At 33.5% G+C, this 22,829-nt stretch overlaps 2 protein-coding genes across 2 annotated transcripts; both read left to right on the top strand.

Moving 5' to 3' along the window:
- Window positions 1-17,873: 17,873 nt before the first annotated feature.
- Window positions 17,874-19,023, top strand: NUU61_003531 (uncharacterized protein; the record flags this gene model as incomplete). Its single annotated transcript, XM_056654113.1, has 4 exons — window positions 17,874-18,051; window positions 18,103-18,561; window positions 18,627-18,776; window positions 18,827-19,023. The coding sequence occupies 4 exons, from the start codon at window positions 17,874-17,876 to the stop codon at window positions 19,021-19,023; spliced, it is 984 nt and encodes a 327-aa protein (XP_056512140.1).
- Window positions 19,024-21,175: 2,152 nt separating this feature from the next.
- Window positions 21,176-22,496, top strand: NUU61_003532 (uncharacterized protein; the record flags this gene model as incomplete). Its single annotated transcript, XM_056654114.1, has 2 exons — window positions 21,176-21,208; window positions 21,387-22,496. The coding sequence occupies 2 exons, from the start codon at window positions 21,176-21,178 to the stop codon at window positions 22,494-22,496; spliced, it is 1,143 nt and encodes a 380-aa protein (XP_056512141.1).
- Window positions 22,497-22,829: the final 333 nt, after the last annotated feature.

A 22,829-nucleotide genomic window follows, 5' to 3' on the forward strand; every position in this document is an offset into this window, starting at 1 on the left:
GATCGAGGATCGCTCTTTACTAATAAATTTTAGTTAAAGTTATACTATATTAGCTATATTAAACTCCGTTTTTTAATAATATTTTACCTATAAACTAATAGCTAAATAGAAAGGGTAAACTAGATACTAGAATACTATCTTTATTACTTTATTAATAAAGAATAGATTATATAGCTAAAATTACTTAAAAATATATAATTTGTATATAATAATACCCCTAATATAATAATAAGAAAATCCCTAATCTAGACTTTAATAGACTATTTACCTAATTTCTGACTATATACTAAGGATAATATATTTTTAAAAAAGGTCCTAGTAATAGAAATATATACTAAAAAACTATAAAAATTAAGATAAGACTTAATAGAATAATAGCGAAAAGTAATAGAAATATAAATAAAATACTATAATAAAACCTATAAAGAGATATTATTTAAATATAGAGATTTAGTTACTCTATTAATAAGAAATTTAAGATTAAAAAAATAAAAAAATTAGTACCTAAGTTTATCGGACCTCTCTAAATCCTTAAGAAGATCGGATCGTAAATATATCGACTAGTTCTACTAAATTAATATAATTAGATTTATAACGTATTCTATATATTATTTCTTAAACCCTAGAATTAGAGGGATAAAAAATAGAATAAGAATAAGAATATACTAATACCAGAACGATAAAATAATAATAAATAAGAAATTAAAGAAATAAAAGACTATTAATACTTTAATAGGAGATCTTATTTTCTAGTTAAATAGAAAGACTAGTTATTAGAGTATAATTAATAGATCCTAGAAAAAGATATAATAAATATAAAAAGAGCTATTATAAAATATAAGAAATAAAGATAAAAAAGATAAAATATTATTTAAAAAGAAATCCTATAAACTAAATAGAAAACTACCGAAACTCTACTAGAATAATACTATTATTATTACTACAAAATAGTAATACAAATATAGAACTCTACTTAAAACTTAGGAATAGGAATAAGGAAGTTCTTTTTTAACTACTTTAGATAACGCTTAGTATTAGGATTATTAATTAGATTAGAGACTACTAGATCGGGACTATACTTATCTTGGGATACTACACTACGCGGCCAAAAGTCTGGGTACACTCTATAATTCAGATTTACCCCACTATATTAAAAACTAAATAACTCCCCTAATATTAATTAATATAAATTTATACTAACTATACAAAGAAAATAGGTCAGTATCTAGTATACTAACCTTTCGCTACGCGTATAGCAGCTATTCTACAAGGTATAGATCGAATTAAGCTATCAATAACGTTTTAATCAAGTAGTTCCTATACTTCGCATATAGCTTTTTTAAAGACCTCCTAATCCAATTTAGACCTTCTATTACCTAGCTAAAGGTATAATTAAAGAATTTTGATCTTTAGAAGTCGCTATACTAGTTTAATAAGGTTAAGGTTAGGCGAATATAGAGGCTAGTCGATTACCTAAATCCTATAATTTTCGAACTACTCTTACGAGATTTCTGCTATATAAATCCTTATATTATCTTATTAGAATATCGAGCATAGTTTATATATTAGTTAAAGACCTTCTTCGAGAGTATCGAGATAGGAGTTCGCAGTATAACCTTACCGAGGTATATTTTTATCGCGATTTATGATTATCATTTTTATTCAGCTATTAATCCAGATTCTAGCCTAAATTATCTACGAAATATCCTTACTATAACTTACGAGGTTCACAAGATCGCTTCGGTAGGCCTCGGAGGTAAATCGAAAGACGAATTAGACCTTAGAATTCGATATTTATTAGACTAAATATTCGTTAGAAAAGATCAGATTCTCCTAATCCGAAAAACTCGTCTATTCATATACAAAAGCGCGTCTTTTTTGTGTAACCGACTTTAATAAAGGTATTCGCTTCTTACTTTTCTATTTTCGAAGCCCGTAGCCTTTTAAAATACGTCGAATTATTAATCGAGAGTATAAATAGGGAGTATTCGCTTTAAGGGCTCTATAACTTATTCGCGGGTTCCGATAGGCTATCTAATAGATATATCGAATAGTCTAATCGCTGATCTTAGAAGGTCTATTACTTCTAGGCGATAATTTAAGAGTATAGTATTACTAAAAGCAATCGCGAGTCCGGTAAATTGTAATACGGCTAAGATTTAAATCGCGAGCGATTTTAGTAGGACTTAAGCTATTTTCGAGAGCAAAAATAATCGCTACGCGAGTAGATTCTGATAATTCATTGTTTTACCTATGATTTATACTAATTTCAGTACCAAAATATCATATATTCGTTATGGTAGAGAGAAAAGAAAAAAGGGGTTAGAATATGGATTTTACTAAAGTAGGGTGCTATACCCAGACTTTTGGACCCCGTTATATCTATAAGACTACTAGAAGCTTTTATTTCGTTACTATCTAATATATAAAATTATTATCTCCCGGAACTAAATAGAGAAAACGCTAGGACTAGAACTTTCAGAGATACTTCTTTAAGAGATCCTTAGATAAAAAGATATAAATAGCTATATCCTAGCAATAAATAGTGATATATACTATATAAATCTTATATTAGGCCTACTAAAATATTAGTAAAATTATATTAATACTAACAATCCTATTTACTATAGTTGATTTATAGATAGTAATAAAAGAGAACTAATAATAATATATTAACTCTATTATATTAAAGATCTTTATAAGTTCTATTATAGCCTTTCTGGTTATAATTAGTATACTATTCTTTTATTTATTCTCCTCCTTCTATTTCTCCCTCTCTTTAAGAGTACCTTTAGTTAAGAGCTCTAGGAATTCCTTATTTAGCTAATTAAGGATTATCTATAGATTATAGGCGTCCCTAATTATACCCTCTATAACCTAAATAATATTAGTATAAATCAAAATAAGATACTATAGAATATACTATATTATATAATATATTATAGGCAGAATACTACTAATAGATAACTAAAACTGCTATATCTAGTTTATATTCGATAATAAAGAGTAATTTAGAGTTATATACCTTAATCTTAGTCTAAAAGTACTTAGTATATTATAAGAAGATAAATAAAATAGTAATAGAACGCGCCGGTTAGTATAATAACTAATCTAAATAATAATAATAAGGTATAATAATAGTTATAGTAATAAAAAGATAATAGAAAATAATAGGAATAATAAATAATAAATAATAGAGCACGATAAATATAGCGTAGGAAAAGAAAAGAAAAAGAAGAAAAGAGTTACTACTTAAAAATATAAATAAAGACTTAAATATATAATTTAACATATCTTTATTTACTAATTAATTATATAATCTCTTTATCGCCTTAATAATAAGGTAAATAAAAACCCTATAAAAAGATATCGCGTTAATATATCTATATTATAATAATAAGATAAACGCGTTAATTAAGACTACCTAACCTTAAGAGAGGGGATAATTATAAAGGGTCTACTAAGATAGTAAGGTATAAGATTATTCCTAACTAACGGAAAGGGCGAATCAGGTAATATTATATAATCCTAAAGAAAGTCAGAACTTGTTACTTGATCCACTCTATAGTGGAATAATCACAACATATAATAGAGACCTAGTTATTTATATTATTAATAATATATAGAGTTATCAAAGATATTATATAATAAATTAATACTCTCGCGTTAAGCTAGTAAGACAAGATTTAGTCTTAATAGTAATAAAGATATACTATTTCTCCTACTCTCTCCCCTTGTTTCTTTACCTAATCGATAGGCCTTATACCCTGCCAAGTATATCCTTTACAGGGCAAAACGAGATATCAGCTAATCAGACGAAAATACTCCCTAATTCGATGAATTTATACGTGTATAGTATCAATTGGTCCAATTATCTACCGAAGATAAATACAAGGTTAATCTTAATAACCTTAATCGGACCTATAGGAGATCTTATCCACTAATTATACACTATCTCGTAGATATATAGCTACCCTATAAAAAGAGATTTATCTATACTTAGACCAAAAACCTTACCTATTTTAGTAATAATATATTATCACGTATCGAGGGGGCGTATTTAGTCCTAAAATGGTATATAAATACTTCTATTAATAATTTACTCACTGTGTGGAAGTCTATTTATAAGGCTATCAGCAGCTAATATAATCTAATTAAATATTAGATTAAAACAGATTAGATAATATATCTAATACTAGTATCTAATTAGCTATATACCTTTCTTAATAAGCGAGTATCTCGATATTCGCTAAGGCAGAGTAATATATAGCGAATCTATATTAGTAGGGCTACCTTAGAGGTAGACCTGGACAGACCCGCGGATAACCTATATAGGTCGACCTATGGGTTAGCCTATGGGCGGGTTGTGGGTCAGACCTTTTGACCTATAGGTAGGTCAAGATTTTTTTAATTTATCCTACAGGTTAATAAATTAACCTATTTAACTTATTTAGATAGATACTTTATTAATTATATAATTTTTATAAATTATATTATTCTTAGCTATATTTTTAGGTATTATATTTATTTTAGTTAAATAATTTTTTATAGTAATTAGGAGAATAATTCTTAAAAAGTAATTCTAGAGAATATTATTTTAAATATTAATCGATTTTAATTTTAAAGCTTATAATTATTAAATATTTATAAATATTTATAAACCTTACTAGAAATCTACGGGAGGCTATAATTATCTTTATAATTACTTCTTAACTTTTTTTATTATAGTTAGTAAAATATATTAACTATAATTATTAGATCTATAGTATCCTTCTTTTTATTATTACTAATTAGTATAATCTTTTTATAAGTTTTTTAAATCTTTTTTTCTTTTTATATAATTTCTAACTTATCCTATTTCTAAAGCTCTTAAATAAATATAAACTACTTTTTCTTAACTTCAAATTTAGTAATATATATAAATATTATTAGATCCTATATAATAGATATATTTAATATCTCTTATTAATAATAATAAATATTATATATAGAATTAAATAATCGCTTAATATTAGTATTAGTAACTAGGATTAAGAGAAGATTATAGATAAGGCTTATAAATATAAGAAATTTATATTAATAATCCCTTTAGAACTAATAAGGTAGGATTAGGATAATATCTAGATAGAGGATAGATTATAATAATTAATATAATATTTAGATAGATTAGAATTAATACTTTTATTAAAATTAGGGTTTTAAGATAGGCTTTAAAACCCTAGTTCTAATAGAGATAGAAAGATAGAAACTTAATAGATTAGAACTAGGGTTTTAAGCGATTATTTAGAACCTTAGTTTTAATAAAGATATATATAGAAATTTATTTTTTTTAATATACTATATTATCTTAGATTAGGAGCTTAAGATAGAAGAATTAGCTATTAAAAATATATTAAGCTTATTAATTTAATAGGACTATTTTATTTTAGATAATAATTAAGAGCTTAGAATATTATTAGTTTAGTAATTTAGAAGCTAACTCTTAAGATTTTATTAATATTAGATATTATAATCTATCTAAAAATAATCTTAGTCTTTAATTTAAAAAAATTTAATCTTATATTAAAAGACTAAGATAGTATTAATTATATAGATATTATTAAGCTCTTTATTATTTATTATAAAGTAATATTTATAGAGTTTATTTTTAGCTAATTTAAAGATTTAATATATCTATTATTTCTATCTAATCTTCTTTCTACTAAACTATTTAATTAATCTTTTAAGATAATTAAATAGCTTATTATAGATAGTAAAAATAGTATAAATAGTAATATCCTTTATTTTTAAAAGGACTATAATAAATTAGAAAAATAATTAGATAATATTAAAAAGATAGTTAATCTAATACTATTTATCTATATTAATTTTAAGATAAGGATAATTATATTTAGAGTAAAATCGATTAAAGACTAATTATAATTATTTTATATATTAGAGTATTAAAAAAGTTAAATTCTATCTAATTTAGATATCTTAAATTAGAACTAATCGAGGGTAGTTAGATTAGAGACTAAGGAAGGACTCTTAATATTAAAGGTTTATATTAATAAAGATTATAAGGTTTCTAATCTAAAATATAAAGTAGGTTAGTATTTTAACTAATATATAAAGAGTATAGATATATATCTTTATAAGAGTTATTATAATATCTTATTTTTATATTTTTTAATAGGCGTATTAGATATATTCCTTAGACTAAATAATTTTAGTTACCTCGTTCTAAAGGTTTATTTTTATTTAGCTAAATAGTTATTTTAAACTTAACTAAATTATATATATAATATATAGAACCTAAATAATTATTATTTTAGAGTTAATATCTAATAATTAAATAAAATCTTAGATATTTAAAATAAGGGTAAAGTTATTTAATATATTATTAGTTATTACTATAAATATTTAGTCTTTAATCTAATATTTCTAGAGGATATTAAAAAGGGTTATACTAAGATTCTATCTAAAGTATATACTAAAAATAGGTTCGAAGCTAAATAAAACCTTTTAATAATTCTAGTCTATATTAATAAAATAGCTAGAGATAGCTATAAATATTTATTAAAATAGCGATATCTAATAGTTAAGACTAATAGAGAGCTTAATCTTAGATAGAAGCTTCTAAAATAAATCTTTCTATTAATCTTAGATTATTCCTTAGATTTAACGCTATATAGTTTAATAGGAAAGGAAACTAGGGATAAATAATAATAATTAGATTATTTAAAAAAGGGCTTAAAATTCAGGATATTTAATAGTTTAAAAAAGAAGCTATAGAGTGTTACGCACTGGTCACCTGTGATTATTAGCTGGAACAGAAGGTATACTTCCCTTAAGATACCAAGACACGTAGGTCTTTCTAGTTATACTAGAAGACCAGGGGTCTTCTAGTATTAACGATATCCGGCCTCGCAACCGTACTATTGCCTTATCCGTTAGGCCTTATATAGGCTCGGGTCTGTTGAGGTATCGAGGAACGATTAAGGGTGAGGAGTGCTCAATAGTAGAAGTACTAAAGGCGCTTCACTACTAGAGGGGTTATCTTGAGAGGATTACAGTGTAAACGAGACAATCTGAGTTGAACTTGTAACTGAGGTTGATAACATAAGTTAAACGCAAGGAGCTAAGTATACAATGAATAAGTATCCTTATATATCCTTCGCCGATTATTCCATGCCTTCGTTTGTGGTATACTGTATATAGGTATATAGTAGTCTCATTAATATACTATCCGATATACTATTTCTTGGCAATAGATTGTGGTATATTGTTACGTGATCTATACCTCTATTGTCCTGTATTATCGCCACGGGGTTAGTTAGCTCTGGTTTTCTTCTGTATCCCTGCTGGCACGAGTAAGGTGGCTTGGTCCGTAATATCATCTCCCCTCTTCTAGATTTTCGTCCTCGAAAGTCTTTAAATTCTCGGTATCCCCTCTAGGTGCGTTTCCACAATATTGTTCCGTTATATCCCCCCGTACTACCGTTAGACCGAATCGCAATAAATACGCTGATAACGCTCGTCTAGATAATAGGATTGAACGAACTGGTCGCCCTATAGATTTCCCGTGCGATTATTATCTTATTCGTAGGAAGTGTTGCACTATAAGCCCTTTCGTAAAGAGCAAAAAGTGCTCGACTTATGCTCGTTATAGGTATACTTGTAAGAGGAGTTTCTATATAGATAAGGAGTAGGATAACTTATAACAAAACAAACGAAAGTTAGCGTCCGATCTTAAGAAGGCCTAAAAGCAATTTCTTTAGTATTCGCAAAAGATAAATAAAGCGATAGTGAAGATCCTTCGCCTCTAAAAATATTAATAGTTTCTTAAAGAACGTGGTGGTCGGATATTGGATCACGATCAGTCGATACTAGATCGGTTAAACGAAGAGGATCCCCTTACCGCCGAGGAGTTTCGTGATTTTGATCGGTTAGCGGAGTAGCAGGAGATTCGTTAATTAGCTACTACGTTAGAGGATACTAGTCTAATAAGAATAATCTAGTCCCTAGATTAGATACCTCCTAGCTTCTAGAGTGTCGAGGCCGCGATTGCTGAAGGGAATTTCGATCTATCTACTAATAAAATTGTCGAACTAGCTAGGGGTAGCCTATTAGGTGCTTAATAGGTTCCTATATATTTTTAGAGGTATCGTACCTTTTCTATTTGATAAGATAGTGAGGCTTACTACTGATATATTTATTGTCTAGCACTTTTTCGACTTTATATTCGTTTTCGGTTTCTTCTTCGATTTTTATGTTAATAGCGAGTTTGGCGTTTTCTAGAGCGGGTTCGAGTAATAAGATATAAAAGACTAGATAAATACGTCGTATATTGTTAGGTAGATCCAAGAGATATGTGATTGGTCCCTATTTTCCTTTAATAGTGAATAGTCTAATTCTTAAGTGATCAAGTTTGTTGCTGGGTTGTTTAGTCTTGATATTTCGATGTAGAAGATACACCTTCTCCCCCTTTTTTAGGTTAGGCCCCTCCCGATAGCGTCGGTTGTAGTACTTTTTTATACAGAGGTTGACAAATTCAATATCCCTGGATAGCTGTAAATATAGCTGTTTTAGACCTATAGCTAAAAGGTTAGCTGATTCTGCGACTATCTGTTTGCTAATTAGTTCGCCGATAATCGTGGGATTATACCTATAATTCGCGAAAAATAGAGTTTCGTTAGTCGTTGAATTTATCGCGTTGTTATACACGAGCTATACTATTAGTAGCAATCCTACCTAGTCATCCTATTAGTAATTAACGTGGTATCTTAGGTATTGCTTAAGGGTTTAGTTAACCCTTTCTGTTTGTCCGTTGGTCTATAGGTGGTATATAGTAGAGAGTCTATACTTAATACTTATAAGATCCGCGAATGATTGCTATATATTTAATATAAATAACTTATCTTTGTTAGACGTGATCTTGTTTAGTGTGTTATAGTTCGCGAAGATATAGCGAAGCAATATATTCGCTATTTAGGTCGCGCCGATCCGCTTAGTCGTTAGGATTATATAGGCGTACTTAGTTAGTCTATCGACCACAACCATAATTATATTATATCCGTCTGAGTCTGGTAACTTTGTGATGAAGTCTATAGTAATCTATTCCTAGGGTCTCGTGGGAGTTTCTATAGATTGCAATTCTCCGTATTATATATATCTTGTTAGCTTATTTTGTCGATATATATCGCATTATCGGGTGTAGTATATGATTTTTCGTCTTATATTCGGAAAGTAGAAATTGCGTGAGATTTATTCTATGGTTCTCTCGGTTCCTATATATCTATATATAGGTATATCGTGGTAATGTTTGATAACTTCTTCTCGTAGTAATATTGGAATATATATTAATCTATATATATATACGAGTCCGGTTTTATCCGTCGTCAACTTATCGTTTTCTGCTGAGTCTTTAAGTAAATTTTATATTACTTGGTCGTTAGCGGTGGTTTCTCGGAGCTGTCTTAATAGTTTATTGCTCTCGAGTTTAATAGTTACTACGAGGATTTGTCTGTTATAACCGATTAATCCGTCCTCGTTCTATCTAAGGATCGCTGGGTCTGCTGCTTTAGTGTTGAGCTCGTAATCTGGTTATCGGCTTAATATATCGGTTTAGCTATTCTCTGTCCCTTTGTAGTAAATGATTCTGAAATTATATTACGCGAGGATCTTAGCCTATTATATTTATTGTTAGGTAAGCACTTTCGTCGTTGTAAAGAACGTAAGGTTCTTATGGTCTATCTTGACCGTGACTATATATTTAGCTCTCTCTAGATATAGCCTCTAGACTTAAAATACTAATACTATAGCTAATAATTCCTTGTTATAAATATCGTAGTTAAGCTCTGCTGCGATTATTTTCCTTAACTAAAATACGATTAGTTAAGGTTTACTGTTATTATCTAGTTAGGTTAATTGTGCGTCTAATATATAGTCTGATGTATCTATTTTAATCGTGACTGGTTTCTCGTAGTCGAACACTGCGAGGATCGCGTCTTCCTTAAAGAGTTCTTTAAGGTCTTGGAACGATTTTTCTGTTATATTGTTCTATACGAAGGTTTCCTCTTTCTTCGTGAATCGGTAGAGTCCCGTTGCGATATATATATAGCTTAGGATTATTCGTCGGTAGTAGTTAGTAAGTCTAAGGAATTTCTAGACGTTCTTAATATTACGTGGCGTTAGCTATTCGTGAATATTTTTGACTTTCTTTTTTTTATACTAAATCCTTTAGTACTGATAATATATTCTAGGAACCCTATTTCCTAGATATAGAATTCGTATTTCTTAAGTTTAAGAAATACTTTAGCTTCTCTAAGTTTCTAAAGCACTTTCTTATTATATTTAACGTGGTCTTCGAGGGTCTTAGAGAATACTAAGATATTATCTAAATAGACTATAATAAAGGTATCGAGATATTTGTCTAATATAGCGTAGATAAATCGCTAAAAAGAGGCTAGTGCGTTAGTAAGGCCGAAGGGTATAACTATATATTCGAAGTATCCGAACTTAGTCCTAAATACCGTTTTCTATTCGTGGCCTATACTGATTCTAATACGATAATATACGTTAGTGATATTGTACTTCGTGAAGTATCTTGCTCCCTAAATCCGATCTTGGATCTTATAAATCAAAGGTAATAGGTATTAGTCTTTAGTAGTAATCGAATTTAAATATCGATAATCCACGTAAAGACGTAGACTTCTATCCTTTTTTGGAACGAATAGGATTAGATATCCCGTTAGCGAAGTCGATTTGCGGATATAATCTTTCTTTAGGTTTTCGTTAATATATTCTCTTAATACCTAAGATTCTTTCTCGGATAGTTAGTAGATTAGCTTAATAGTAGGTTTTTTGCCTTCTACTATATTAATCTCGTGGTCGAATAGGCTATACTCTAGTAATACCCCGTCTACTGGTCGGGTAAAAACATCCTTAAAGTCTTAATATTCTTTCGGGATTCGTGGTTTCTTATCGGTGGTATAGATCTACTTTATTTCGTGCCCGATTATAACGTAGTCTTATAGTTTATCGTCCGTTATATCTAGTGATTGCTCGGTTATCGTGATAACGTTAATATTGTATATCTACGTTCTATTCTTTTAGTATTGTCTTATGATCTTATCTCTAGGACTTCTTTTAAGTTCTCTTTCGTAGGGACCCTATATATCGCGGTACGCGTTGATTAGTGAGGTAGCCTCGCCTCGGGGCCGAGAGCTTCCTTTAGGTTCCTCTTTATAGGAACTCTATTAGATACCGGTCTCCCTATAACTCAGTTCCTTTAGTTATATCGTTAAATTCTTCGCGGTCTAGGTTTTATATACCTTTTTATAGGGGTATCTATTAAATTCGATTATTCCCGTCTACTAGTTGATCGTCGGATTGTGTTTCCGTAACTAGGGTACTCCAAAAACTATATTATATTTCCCTAGTTCGGTAATATCGAAGTTAATTAATTCGAAATATTCGTAGGTTATTATCGGGATATTTCCGTTTTCGTGCGTGATTCCTAGTCTAAGGCTTTCTTTGTTAAATCCTTAAATCGGTATCGGTCGTGGCTTCACGTAGCCCTGGATTTATATTTATCGCTAATATCGAGGGTTTATAAAGTTACCTATAGCTTCTAAGTTAAGTATCGCTTTAGTCGCTTGAAAGAGGATACTGATATCAAGCTTTATATATCTTCCCTATACTATTACTGTTATCTGCTACCGCCCTTCTAACTGGTTATTAGCGCCTTGCTTATAGATCTTTTGTCCGTTAGCCTATATTCCGGTGAATTCTGGTTTTTATCGAGGTTTCTTTATTTAGTTTAAGGGTCGTGGCTCGATACTGTAATCGAGCTTGCCTTGATAGTAGATTAGATAAGTATCGTCGTAGCATATAAGCGTTGATATAACTTGGTAGTCTGGGTGTCATACGTGTCCTTTGTATGTATACTGTGGGTTTGGATAGGGATATCCGAGTTCTTTGTCGAGTTAGGCTGCTAATCGCTGAAAGTCCTTATTGTATATATTAGCGTTTCTTGTCTATCGGAGTTGCTATATCTTCTTAAGCGAGTCTTCGCTTTCTTAGGGGTCTTTTTAAGGCGATTCCGGAGTCTCCTAAGAAGTCTCCTAAGGTTTAGGCGTTGCTAGAATTTCGACCAGTGTTTCTAGGATGCCGTATCCCTAGCCAGAGGATCCTTCTGATAGATCCGGCGAGTTATCGTTCTCTTAGGGACCGTTCTAGGTCTATCCTTAACTCTCAACTATTCCCTAATCAATCTCTAGAAAACCTTCTGACTCTCCTTAGTCAGGTATACCGTTATTAGCGAATTTTTTATATATAACGAATACGTCTTCGTGTCTTAGGACCGATATCTGCGCGGTATTTAGGTTCGAGTTATATCTAGTTACTTTAAGGTCTTCACTAAGGGATTCCTCGTTCTAGCGGTCGTCGTTCGTTACGTAGAGTTATTAAGCTAGCACTCCGGTAGTGTTATAAGCTCCTCTATCTTACGTGGCTCGTAGTTGCTGTCGCCGATTACTATCGTCTAATACTTTCTTATAGTAGTTCCTCTTCTAGTGGCCTAGCTTACTATAGTAGAAGTAAAGATTCTTTCTTTTACGTTCTTCTTATTCTTTAGTCGGAAGTCTCGCTATATCAAGCTCTATAGGTCTTAGTCTATAAAGGTTATTATTATATGATTCCCTTATTATTTATTGCCTTTGTCCTCGCCTATCTTCGTGGCGGCGGAATCCTCGTAGGATATATCCGGTGTTATTCTATCGTGCTTTACGTCGTTATTATCTACGTTCGTAAAGCCGGTTGTCGAATTTGACCGCTATCTCGATCATTCGGGATAGGTCGGTTAGTCGATTAATTCTTATAAGTTCATCTTTAATTTCTTCTTTAAGTCCTCGTTCGAACAGCTAAATATATATATCGTTATCATAATCGAGATACGAGATAATCTACTAGAACTTAGCGGCGTAAATGCTGGCTGAGCTGGTTTATCGAATTCGTTTAAGTTGTCGCTCTACGGTCCGTTGCGTATTGATATCTCCGAATATCTATTCGAGCTTTTTCTTAAAGTTAGTATACGATTAGAAAATCGCTTAAATCACGTCTTCCTAATTAGGTTATCTTTTCTCGTTAAATTCCCTAATATAGGGTTCGAACTAATTGAAGGCTTACCCTCGAAGATAAATCGAAGCGTAGATAACCTTATCCGTTTCTTCTATATAGTTAATAATACGTAGCTATATATCTATCTAGGTCAGGAATCCTCGAAGCTTAGATCGGGTTCCGTCGAAGAAGTCGGGTTTCGGTAGTTTTATAGACGCTACTGGTCTAGCTCTTTCTTAGATAAGTTGCTCTTGAAGCTAACTAATTATATCTATAAGTTACGCGTTGGTTAGAGTAGATTAACTCGTAGAACCACGCGAAAGGTTGCTGGCACTATCGTTACCGGCTATGGCTATCGAGTATTAACGTCTCGTATACTATGATTCAAGACGGGCGTTTAAAGTATTATATACTAGTCACCTATGATTATTAGCTAGAACAGAAGGTATACTTCCCTTAAAATACCAAGACACGTAGATCTTTCTAGTTATACTAGAAGACTAGGGGTCTTCTAGTATCAACGATATCCGGTCTCGCAATCGTACTATTGCCTTATCCGTTAGGCCTTATATAGGCTCGGGTCTATTAAGGTATCGAGGAACGATCAAGGGTAAGGAGTGCTTAATAGTAGAAGTACCAAAGACGCTTTACTACTAGAGGGGTTGTCTTAAGAGGATCATAGTATAAACGAGATAATCTGAGTTAAACTTGTAACTGAGGTTAATAACATAAGTTAAACGCGAGGAGCTAAGTACACGATAAATAAGTGTCCTTATATATCCTTCGCCGATTATTCCATACCTTCGTTTGTGGTATACTGTATACGGGTATATAGTAGTCCTATTGATATACTATCCGATATACCATTCCTTGGCAATGGATCGTGGTACATTGTCACGTGATCCATACCCCTATTATCCTGTATCATCGCCACGGGGTTAGTTGACTCTGGTTTTCTCCTGTACCCCTGCTGGCACGAGTGAGGTGGCTTGGTCCGTAACATAGAGTAATTATTATAGTAATTAACTATTATTTCTATAACTCTTAAATAACTAACTAGATTATTTAAGAGGAGTTCTTAGTCTAAGAAAGATTAGCTTATAAATTAAATAATAGCTATATAATATATTATATATTTTATAAGATATTAGATTATTAAATATTTAGTAATATTTTAGCCTTTCTAATATATACTCTAATTCTAGTAATATTAGAGATCTATTATCTTATTTTTAATATAGATTAGATAGTCTATAATCTTACTATATTATTTATATAGGAGCTTTAGCTCTTTTATTACTAAATATATAATTTAATTAAAATATAACTATATATTAATCTATCGTAGACTCTCCTAGTTTATCTTTTTTATAATATTATAAGAATCACTAATTTAGGTATTAAGCTACTAGTTTAAAAATTCTACTTTATTTATACTATTAAAAATTATCTAGGTCTTTTTCCGATTATTAGATTATTTTAGTATTAGTAATATAATAGGAGAGAGGCTTTATTTAGTTTATTAGCTTTCTAATAGTTCTAAGAGAGTATTAAGAAGTTAATTAGAATAGAAAATAAATAACTTAAACCTTTTACTCTTAATAAAAAAGAGAGGATATAAAGTAGATAACTAAAATATAGAAGATATATAGTAATAGTATATTAAAATAAAGGACTTAAGATATAGAAAAATAATCTAAGATAAATTATTATAGATTTAGGGGAATATATAGGTCTAATACTTATTTTTTATTAATAGATAGGATTTAGTACTATCCTAATACTAAATTTTATAACTAATTAGAATACGCTCTATTAATATATATAAAGCTTATTAGATAGTAAGAAATAGATTAATAGATTAATCTATAGGCTAATCTATTAATCTAAATAATTAAGTAAAAGTAATACCCTAAGATTTTTCTTTTTATTCCCTAAAAGTTTTAACCTAACTAGTTAACCTTTTTACGTAGGTATATTAGAACCAGGGCTATAAATAAACGTATAGATAGATTAAAACTAGGGTTTTAAATAATCGTGTAGATAGATTAAAACCCTAGTTCTAATAAAGGTAGAAAGACTACTATAAAAAAGGGGACTATATAAGCCTTTTATAATAAAAGACTTAAGATATAGAAAAATAATCTAAAGTAAATTATTATAGATTTAGGGGAATATATAGATCTAATACTTATTTTTTATTAGTAGATAGAATTTAGTTTAGTACTATCCTAGTACTAAATTTTATAACTAATTAGAATAGGCTTTACTAATATATATAAAGTTTATTAGATAGTAAGAAATAGATTAATAGGTTAATCTATAGACTAACCCGTTAACCTAAATAATTAGGTAAGAGTAATACCCTAAGAATTTTCTTTTTATCCCTAAAAAATTTTAACCTAACTAGCTAATATTGTTATTTTATATAAATCTAGAAAAAATATTTAAAATAATTCTTTTATATAATTAAGACTATAATATACTTATATATTAATAAAGAAATATTAGATATTAGATTTATATCTATTTTATTATTTCTAATATATATAGTTTATTTATATAAAAAGTAGTAATACTATTATAGACTTTAAATATATATTTTTAGGTTTAGTATAAGAAATAGTTAAGTAATATCTTCTTTCGCCTATATCTATCTATTATAAAATATAATTCTTACCTTAAAGTATTAAATCAATAAATTAATATATTATATTCTAAATATATTATTACTATATAATATTCTTTTTATAAAGAGTTATAATTATAAGTTATATTAGAACAAAAATAGTATTTAATAATAGTATATTATTAAAAAAGGTAAGCAAATTATCTATCCTAATTAAGAAATTTATACTAAAATAGGTTAAAAATAGGTTGACCCGTTAACCCGTAGGTTAACCTATAGGCGGGTCAGGATTTTATTAACCCGACCTATAGATCGTGGGTTTAAGTTATGGGTCAAGATCTTTGACCCATGGGACGGGTCTGTCCATGTCTACTTAGAGGCCCCTCTTAGTATATACACTAATTATTGGACGAGTACTATAGGTTTACTATGCAAGTATCGAATTGCTGATTTACTCGCAAAAAAAGAAGCAATCCCATTGGCTGATATTCATCTATTTTGGCGAATTAGGGTTGAAGATTTATCTGATATCGCTTAGCAGCCACTGCTAAATCCCCGAATTCAGCCTGCTGCTTTCCCAAAAAGGCAATCTACGCAGATATTAAATAGGAGCGAGGGGGCTAGACCAATCAAAAAAAGGAAGGCGCCCCTAAAGTGTTCGAATTGCGGCGAAATTAGGCATACATATCGAAGTTGCCCTATTGCCAAATAGGGTAATCTGTTTTTGGTGGTTAGGATAAGAGGATTATGTGATTAGAGATGTGGTTGAAAATTATCATGTGATTAGAAAATAGATCAAAAAAAAAGATTACATAAGTCAAAATGAGTATTATATAATATAATGAGGTGTCAATAGCGAAAATCTTGAGGTGCCCCTATCAATACCCAGAAGTCGGAACTCGTTATTTAATCTACTCTATAGTAGAATAATCACGATATACAATAGAGACCTAGTTATTTATATTATCGATAATATATAGAGTTACGAAGATATTATATAATAAATTGATACTCTTATATCTAGCTAGCAAGACAAGATTTAGTCTTAATAGTAATAAAGATATACTGCTACTCTTACTCCTTCCCCTTATTTCTTTACCTAATCGACAGGTCTTATACCCTACCAAGTATATTCTTTACAATACTTCTCTTGGTAACTACGAGCCTTAAGCCTATCAACAATTGTACTAATACCACGCCTAGCCTTATATAGATAGATCCTATTAGGTGCTTACGAAGGTATAATAGTTAAGTATACACCGAATAGATCAGTACTGAAGTAGCTCCCTTACTCGTAGGATAGTTATCACGAAGGTAAACTATAAATAAGACTAAAGGTAGTATCTAAGTAACAATAAGGATTGATCACGAAGAATTAGATATATATATATATAATAGAGATTATCCTTTATATATCTAGTTCCTTATACTAGTAGATAACCTAGTAGACGCCTTGGTAGATAACGGGTATATAATATACTCGGAATATACTGCCAAGACTGTCTGGTCGTATACCGATCCTGGTCACGTGCTAGGTGATCCGTTTGATCCTTCCCTCGTGCCCTTGTTTCACGTGACTGTTCGCTTGGTTGGCTCTCGGTGGCCCATCGGTGAGTTGAGTTTCTTCAATTGGTTCGGCGACTGCAGGGGTCGTAACACCACTTTTAATAAAAACGCCTTGGTAAAAGGAATACGCTATTCCCAATGTAGTTTAAATTAATATAATAAATAATAGCAGAAACCCTCTAATGTCCTACATGACCCTTACGGCAAATGTCCCTCCGGGTGAAATCCTGCTGATCTTCCTCAGCAGGGGCGGCCCCCTAAGAAGGAGGGGGGGGGGGGGTAATAGTGGACAGTGATTGGCCCGCTTGTATAGGTTGTCGCTATGTAGCTATTAGATAGACCCTATTGACGGCATGCCCTAAAGCGGGAAAGGGGCAGCTGCTTAGCTGAATGTTACTCTTAACAAACCTTGAAAGAACGACTGGCTCCCCGATTTCTTTCTCCCCTTTCTACTTTCTGGAGAGACTATCTATCACCAAGCTAATATGAAGTTGATCTTCTTGATTCTCTTGGCTTTAACACCTGTGGCGCGTTCGTGGCCCCGGCTTTCTAGCTCTTGTGCGAAAAATGGCGTGACATGTTCGAATTTGGATGGGACGCGATTATCCAAATTGCAAACCGCAATCAGCAAATCCTTGAGGAATACTCCAGCTGTCACGAACACCACACGATCGTGGAGGCCCTATTAAAAGATATATTTGATGTTGATCCCTACACCAATCCTCAGGGTCACAGATGGCTTGATTACTTGATATGTAGGGTTGCCTAGCCTTTTACCCTACTTCAATACTAATTATTATTAACAGGGGCACACGGGAAGCTTGCATCTCTTCCAAATTCCCACGAGTTCCCCCTGGTATATTGCAGCTTCTCTTTTCTTCACGACGACCACAACGGCCAGTCCTATCAAGGGAACAAGACGAAGGATGATAAAGTTCCTTACTGGAGTACTATCCACAAGGACTGGGTGTTCTTGGAACGAAAGGTTGATTGCGACGGGAATGACCTTGCAATGGTCTTGGAATTTGAAAAGCCCCCATATGAAGTCATTGTCTTCTGCGCCGGGGAGAGCTACGCACTCAATGAAAATTCGTGCGCTTATTGGATGCAGCCAACCAATATGTTCTATTTATCTTCGGCAATGATCCCGAAATTCCCTATCGATGATTTCCTTGCCTCCTTCACCAATACACTCTTTCACGAGACAACCCATTTACTTGATATCATGGAATTCCGTGGTTCCGATGTGTTACCGGGCCAAAAGGGTAGGTTTAACAGTTCTGAGGATCTAAAAGGAAAGGATTCTATCGCTCATCTGGTTTCTTTCTAGTCATCGATTACAGCGAGGACGGCGACGGGGCCTACGAATGGAAACAGGTCAAAGACTTAGCGCCCGTTGTTATAGGCCACCCAATGTCTCCAGTAGGCCCCTTTCATCCGGCTATATGGAATGCCCAGAGTATAACATATTTTGCCCTCAGTAAGATGCTTACTGCCCTTTATTTGACCACAAAGACTAACAAGCCATAGTCTTATTCTTGGTGGTGGACGGGGGCTTCACTTACGACGGGGACGCAGGCATTCTGCTTTTTCCATCACGGGCCTTGCCACTGCCCAAGCCGGGGCACATGAAGGAGAAACCACTTCGAAAGATCTTGAAGGAATTGAAGAAGAAGCCACACGTTCCCAAAAAGCCCGATTATCTTCGGGCGAAGAGCCATTCTTAACCATAGGGCTCTACGGAAGCTTGACTAGTCTTATTTAGGTCAGAGCTGGGCCGGTGACTTTTCTTTCGTTATAGGAAATTGTAAAAGTAAAGATTAACTACTTTCAGAATCGTGGGTTATCCAGTTAAAGGAATTTTCTGCGGGGACACTCCCTTTTATCTACGTAAACGTTCTTTATTACAAAAGAAATCTCCAGTCAAGACTATGTAATAGTGGACTAGAAGCTCTACCAAGACTCAGGACAGAGCAGAAGGCGAATTATTAAGGCCCAGCCATTAGGCAAATACACTCATACCATATAATCCAGATATCGATTACAGGGCTATGGGGTACCTACGTACATAAAGACCGGGGGGCGACCTCTTGCCACAGAAGATCGAGACTCGGGGCCAGGGTACACAAAATAGGGGCAGGCAGCGAAGGAAGGGGGCCACTAACAAGAGTGGGGTGATATTGCTTTGGGGCCCGAGAGAACCCTACTGCCTTTGAATCCTGTACTTTCAATATGCTATTTCCATCTGCAATTCCCGTGGTTGAGACTATGAGACACAAGGAGGACTCGAGCTATATTGTAGTATATATAAAGCTCAGTAAGCTGCGGTTATTACAAACCAAAATTTCATAGCGAATTAGTTAATGCTATTTCATTTACTTAAGCCTCTTAGCAGAGAGAATGTATCTTCCCTTTATTCTAATTTTATATATATTTAAATAGACTAAGTCATGATCAGTTAGCGACATTTTATCGCGGGTATAAGCGACAGATCACCCGATAGGGTCAAAATCCTAACCGTCGCTTAGAAGATACGAGTTGGGAACGAATGCTCTTTCTAATATTGGTGCGAAACAGCGAAGTGCTAAACGGCCTTGGACAGGAGGTCATGCGTGAAGCTAAAGGAACTACGTACGCTGTTCATCTTGTACCGCTTCTTACTAGGCAGTACTCCTAGTTCTCCATAGAAAGCGTTCATGGGTCTTCAAATAGATATTGTCTATTTAGCACGCTAATGATTTTTTATTGAATATATACAAAAAATCCGTGTTCTAAATCATATACAAAACCTAGAAACGGTATAAATAAAGAAAATATAGAGATATAAGATTATATAGAGTTGATCTGTGGATAATAAAAGCATTATTAGTAAGAATTTTAATTTTAGCATAAAATATTTTAGGGCCTAGTCGACTTAGCGAGCTAAGGGGCCCTAAAAGTCGGCGTAATATTCCACCGATTTTTGGGGCCCGCTCAGTATTTTTTGGGGCCCCCTCAGCTGTAACCCGACCCAGATCAGATGAACGTTTGCCAAATGTTGAGTCCACATTCAGAGCGGAATTATAATGTTCTAAATGTGGAGTCAATATTTGGAATGTGGAACAAGCTTATGTAAGCGTATTATGATTGGCTATCTATAATTAATTAAAAATTACTTCTTGGCATTACCACACCAAAACTAACTTACCTTCTCTATCTACCCATCTAACCCACCTATCCATTTTTCATCGATTTTTTATCAAATATCATCAAAATGGCTCGTTTCTTAAAGGGCAATACTACTTACAAACGGTATTTGGAGGAGGTGCCCGAGGGTAAACTAGAGCTACCCGAGTATAAGTAAGTTGAAAGTGAAAGATATTAATATATTAGTTATTTATTTTCTATATATTTCTAATAAAATATTTTTTTACAGAATAAAGAGGGGGAGATTATTCTCTATACCAGTGGGCACGGCGCCCCCCGGACCCCCAGCCTTAATTGGCCGGTAAGACGCCGAAGAGATGCGGAGCGTAGCTTTAGTATAGGCGCAATTTCTATATATCGAGAGGCTCCTAGTTTATTGCGTCACGTAGCTTCGGCGTAAACGTAATTTTTAGACCCCGCCTAAGGCTAGTATTTTAAACGTAAGGTTTAATATAATATAATAAAGATCTATTTTCTATCTTTCTATATATATTTTTTTCTATATAATATAATATATATATATATATACTAGGGGGCGGTAGCCCCCTAGGACCCCCGTCTAAGTTTTAAATAGATAATTAGTAAAGGGGTAATCACGATTCTTATCACATGATTCATCACGTAAATAATCTTCGAGATTTTGGCTATACCAAAAACTGGTTTGTATAGGGTATAGGGCTACAAAAGTCACTGATGATGATTCGATTTGGCCAATCAGAGCGCGAGGTTTCGACCAATCAGAGTGCTAGGATTCCACCAATCATATCGCTAGAATCGGCATAAGTCACATGACATACATTGAGCCTACCCTGGGTTAAAGAGACAAAGGTCAGGTGAGCCGGGATGGTTGTTTAGAGTGCTCCGCTACGCTCCGCAATTAATATATTCTTAATATGACCTCCAGCACTGCGTGCGCGATATTCAGCTCAGTTGGGCCCTGGGCGGTCGTGGTGCGAACATCCAAGGACCATCCAACATCTCGCCTAAAGCGTGGACCGGGGTCTTGAGTGCTGGTTGTGCTGCTCTCAATCCATATGGCTACATCCCGGAGGAGCACTATGATCCCAGCCAATCCGGCCAGTTTACATCTGTTCTCGTGGCCAATCTTCACGACCTCTTGTACGATCACGGAGCCTCGAACAGGATGACCGGTATGATGTACACAGCTGGGGCTGGACTGGCCAAGGATGACATTGCTGTCGCCTATTCAGTGGGAATGGTCGATGCAATTGCTCGTCGCATTAGTCGTCTTCCCGAGGGCGAAGATCTCATCTTCGGTGATTCGGTTTATATGATCACCTTCAGCTGGGCGCCCTTCAACACTCGATATCGAACCTGGGAACGTTTCATCAAATATACCAGAATCTTACAAGCATTCTCTTCGCCAGATGCCTCCCGAATCCTGGAGATCTCCCGTCGTGGGAAGGTTCTGGCAGTTAGCGACCAAGACCTCGAAAACATTCCCGTAAGCGAGTCGTGGGATGCAGCAATGAATCCATCATCACCATCCAGACTGACGCCCCGAGTCACCGAAGCATACACGCTTCCTCCAGCCTTGGTTGTGTTTGAGAAATACGGCATCAGCCAGCCCCGTCTATGCGCCGAATGTGAACCCACGTACCAGGCATCTGTCAATACGACCGACCAATTCCATGCCATCGCTGGAATCCCTCAAGCAGTGGTCTCGCGCGACTCGGTTGCTTTAGCTGTCGGTCTACGTCGCGTGGCTATTTTGGCAGCTACAACCGATCATTCCTCCGGGGAGTATTGCTGTGATGCGTGTGCTTGCAAACTTGGTGCTTGGGTCGATAACCTCTCTTACAAGGTCCTAGTCTCCATGATGGAAAGTGAGCCCAAGAGTACCCCGAAGGAGTGGATGTTGGAGAATTACCTGGTTATTTACGCGACATTGTGGCCGGTCTGTGCAATTAGCATCCTCAGTGGGTTCGATGTGATTGCCAATGCCAAATTCCAGCCAGGCGCCATGGGGGAACGCGATGCTGTGGATTGCTAGAGGAAGAGTCCAAGGGGCCTGGGAAGTTCCAAGACTGGATGGATTCAATTATGTCAAGGTCGATAGGTCAATAGAGTGGGCAGTACACAGGAATGGCGGAATGGAGGATAGGTGAATGAGTACTTCGGGCTTGTCAATCTCTCGCTTGTTTGATCTGAATAAATTCCATCTGTTAATAGGGACAACGTATACATAAATACATTATCTTGTAGCTCTAATGGCACTCAACTGTATACATCTCCAGTTGCAATGACATCATCCCGAGTTGTGGAGCGCGTTGAGAAAACGCGTCTATAAACTCCGTCCACTGTACGATCACCAACCCTCCAGAAA

The sequence above is a fragment of the Penicillium alfredii genome (assembly GCF_028826965.1).
Source record: "Penicillium alfredii strain IBT 34128 chromosome Unknown utg000005l_segment0_segment0, whole genome shotgun sequence".
Taxonomy (NCBI): domain Eukaryota; kingdom Fungi; phylum Ascomycota; class Eurotiomycetes; order Eurotiales; family Aspergillaceae; genus Penicillium; species Penicillium alfredii.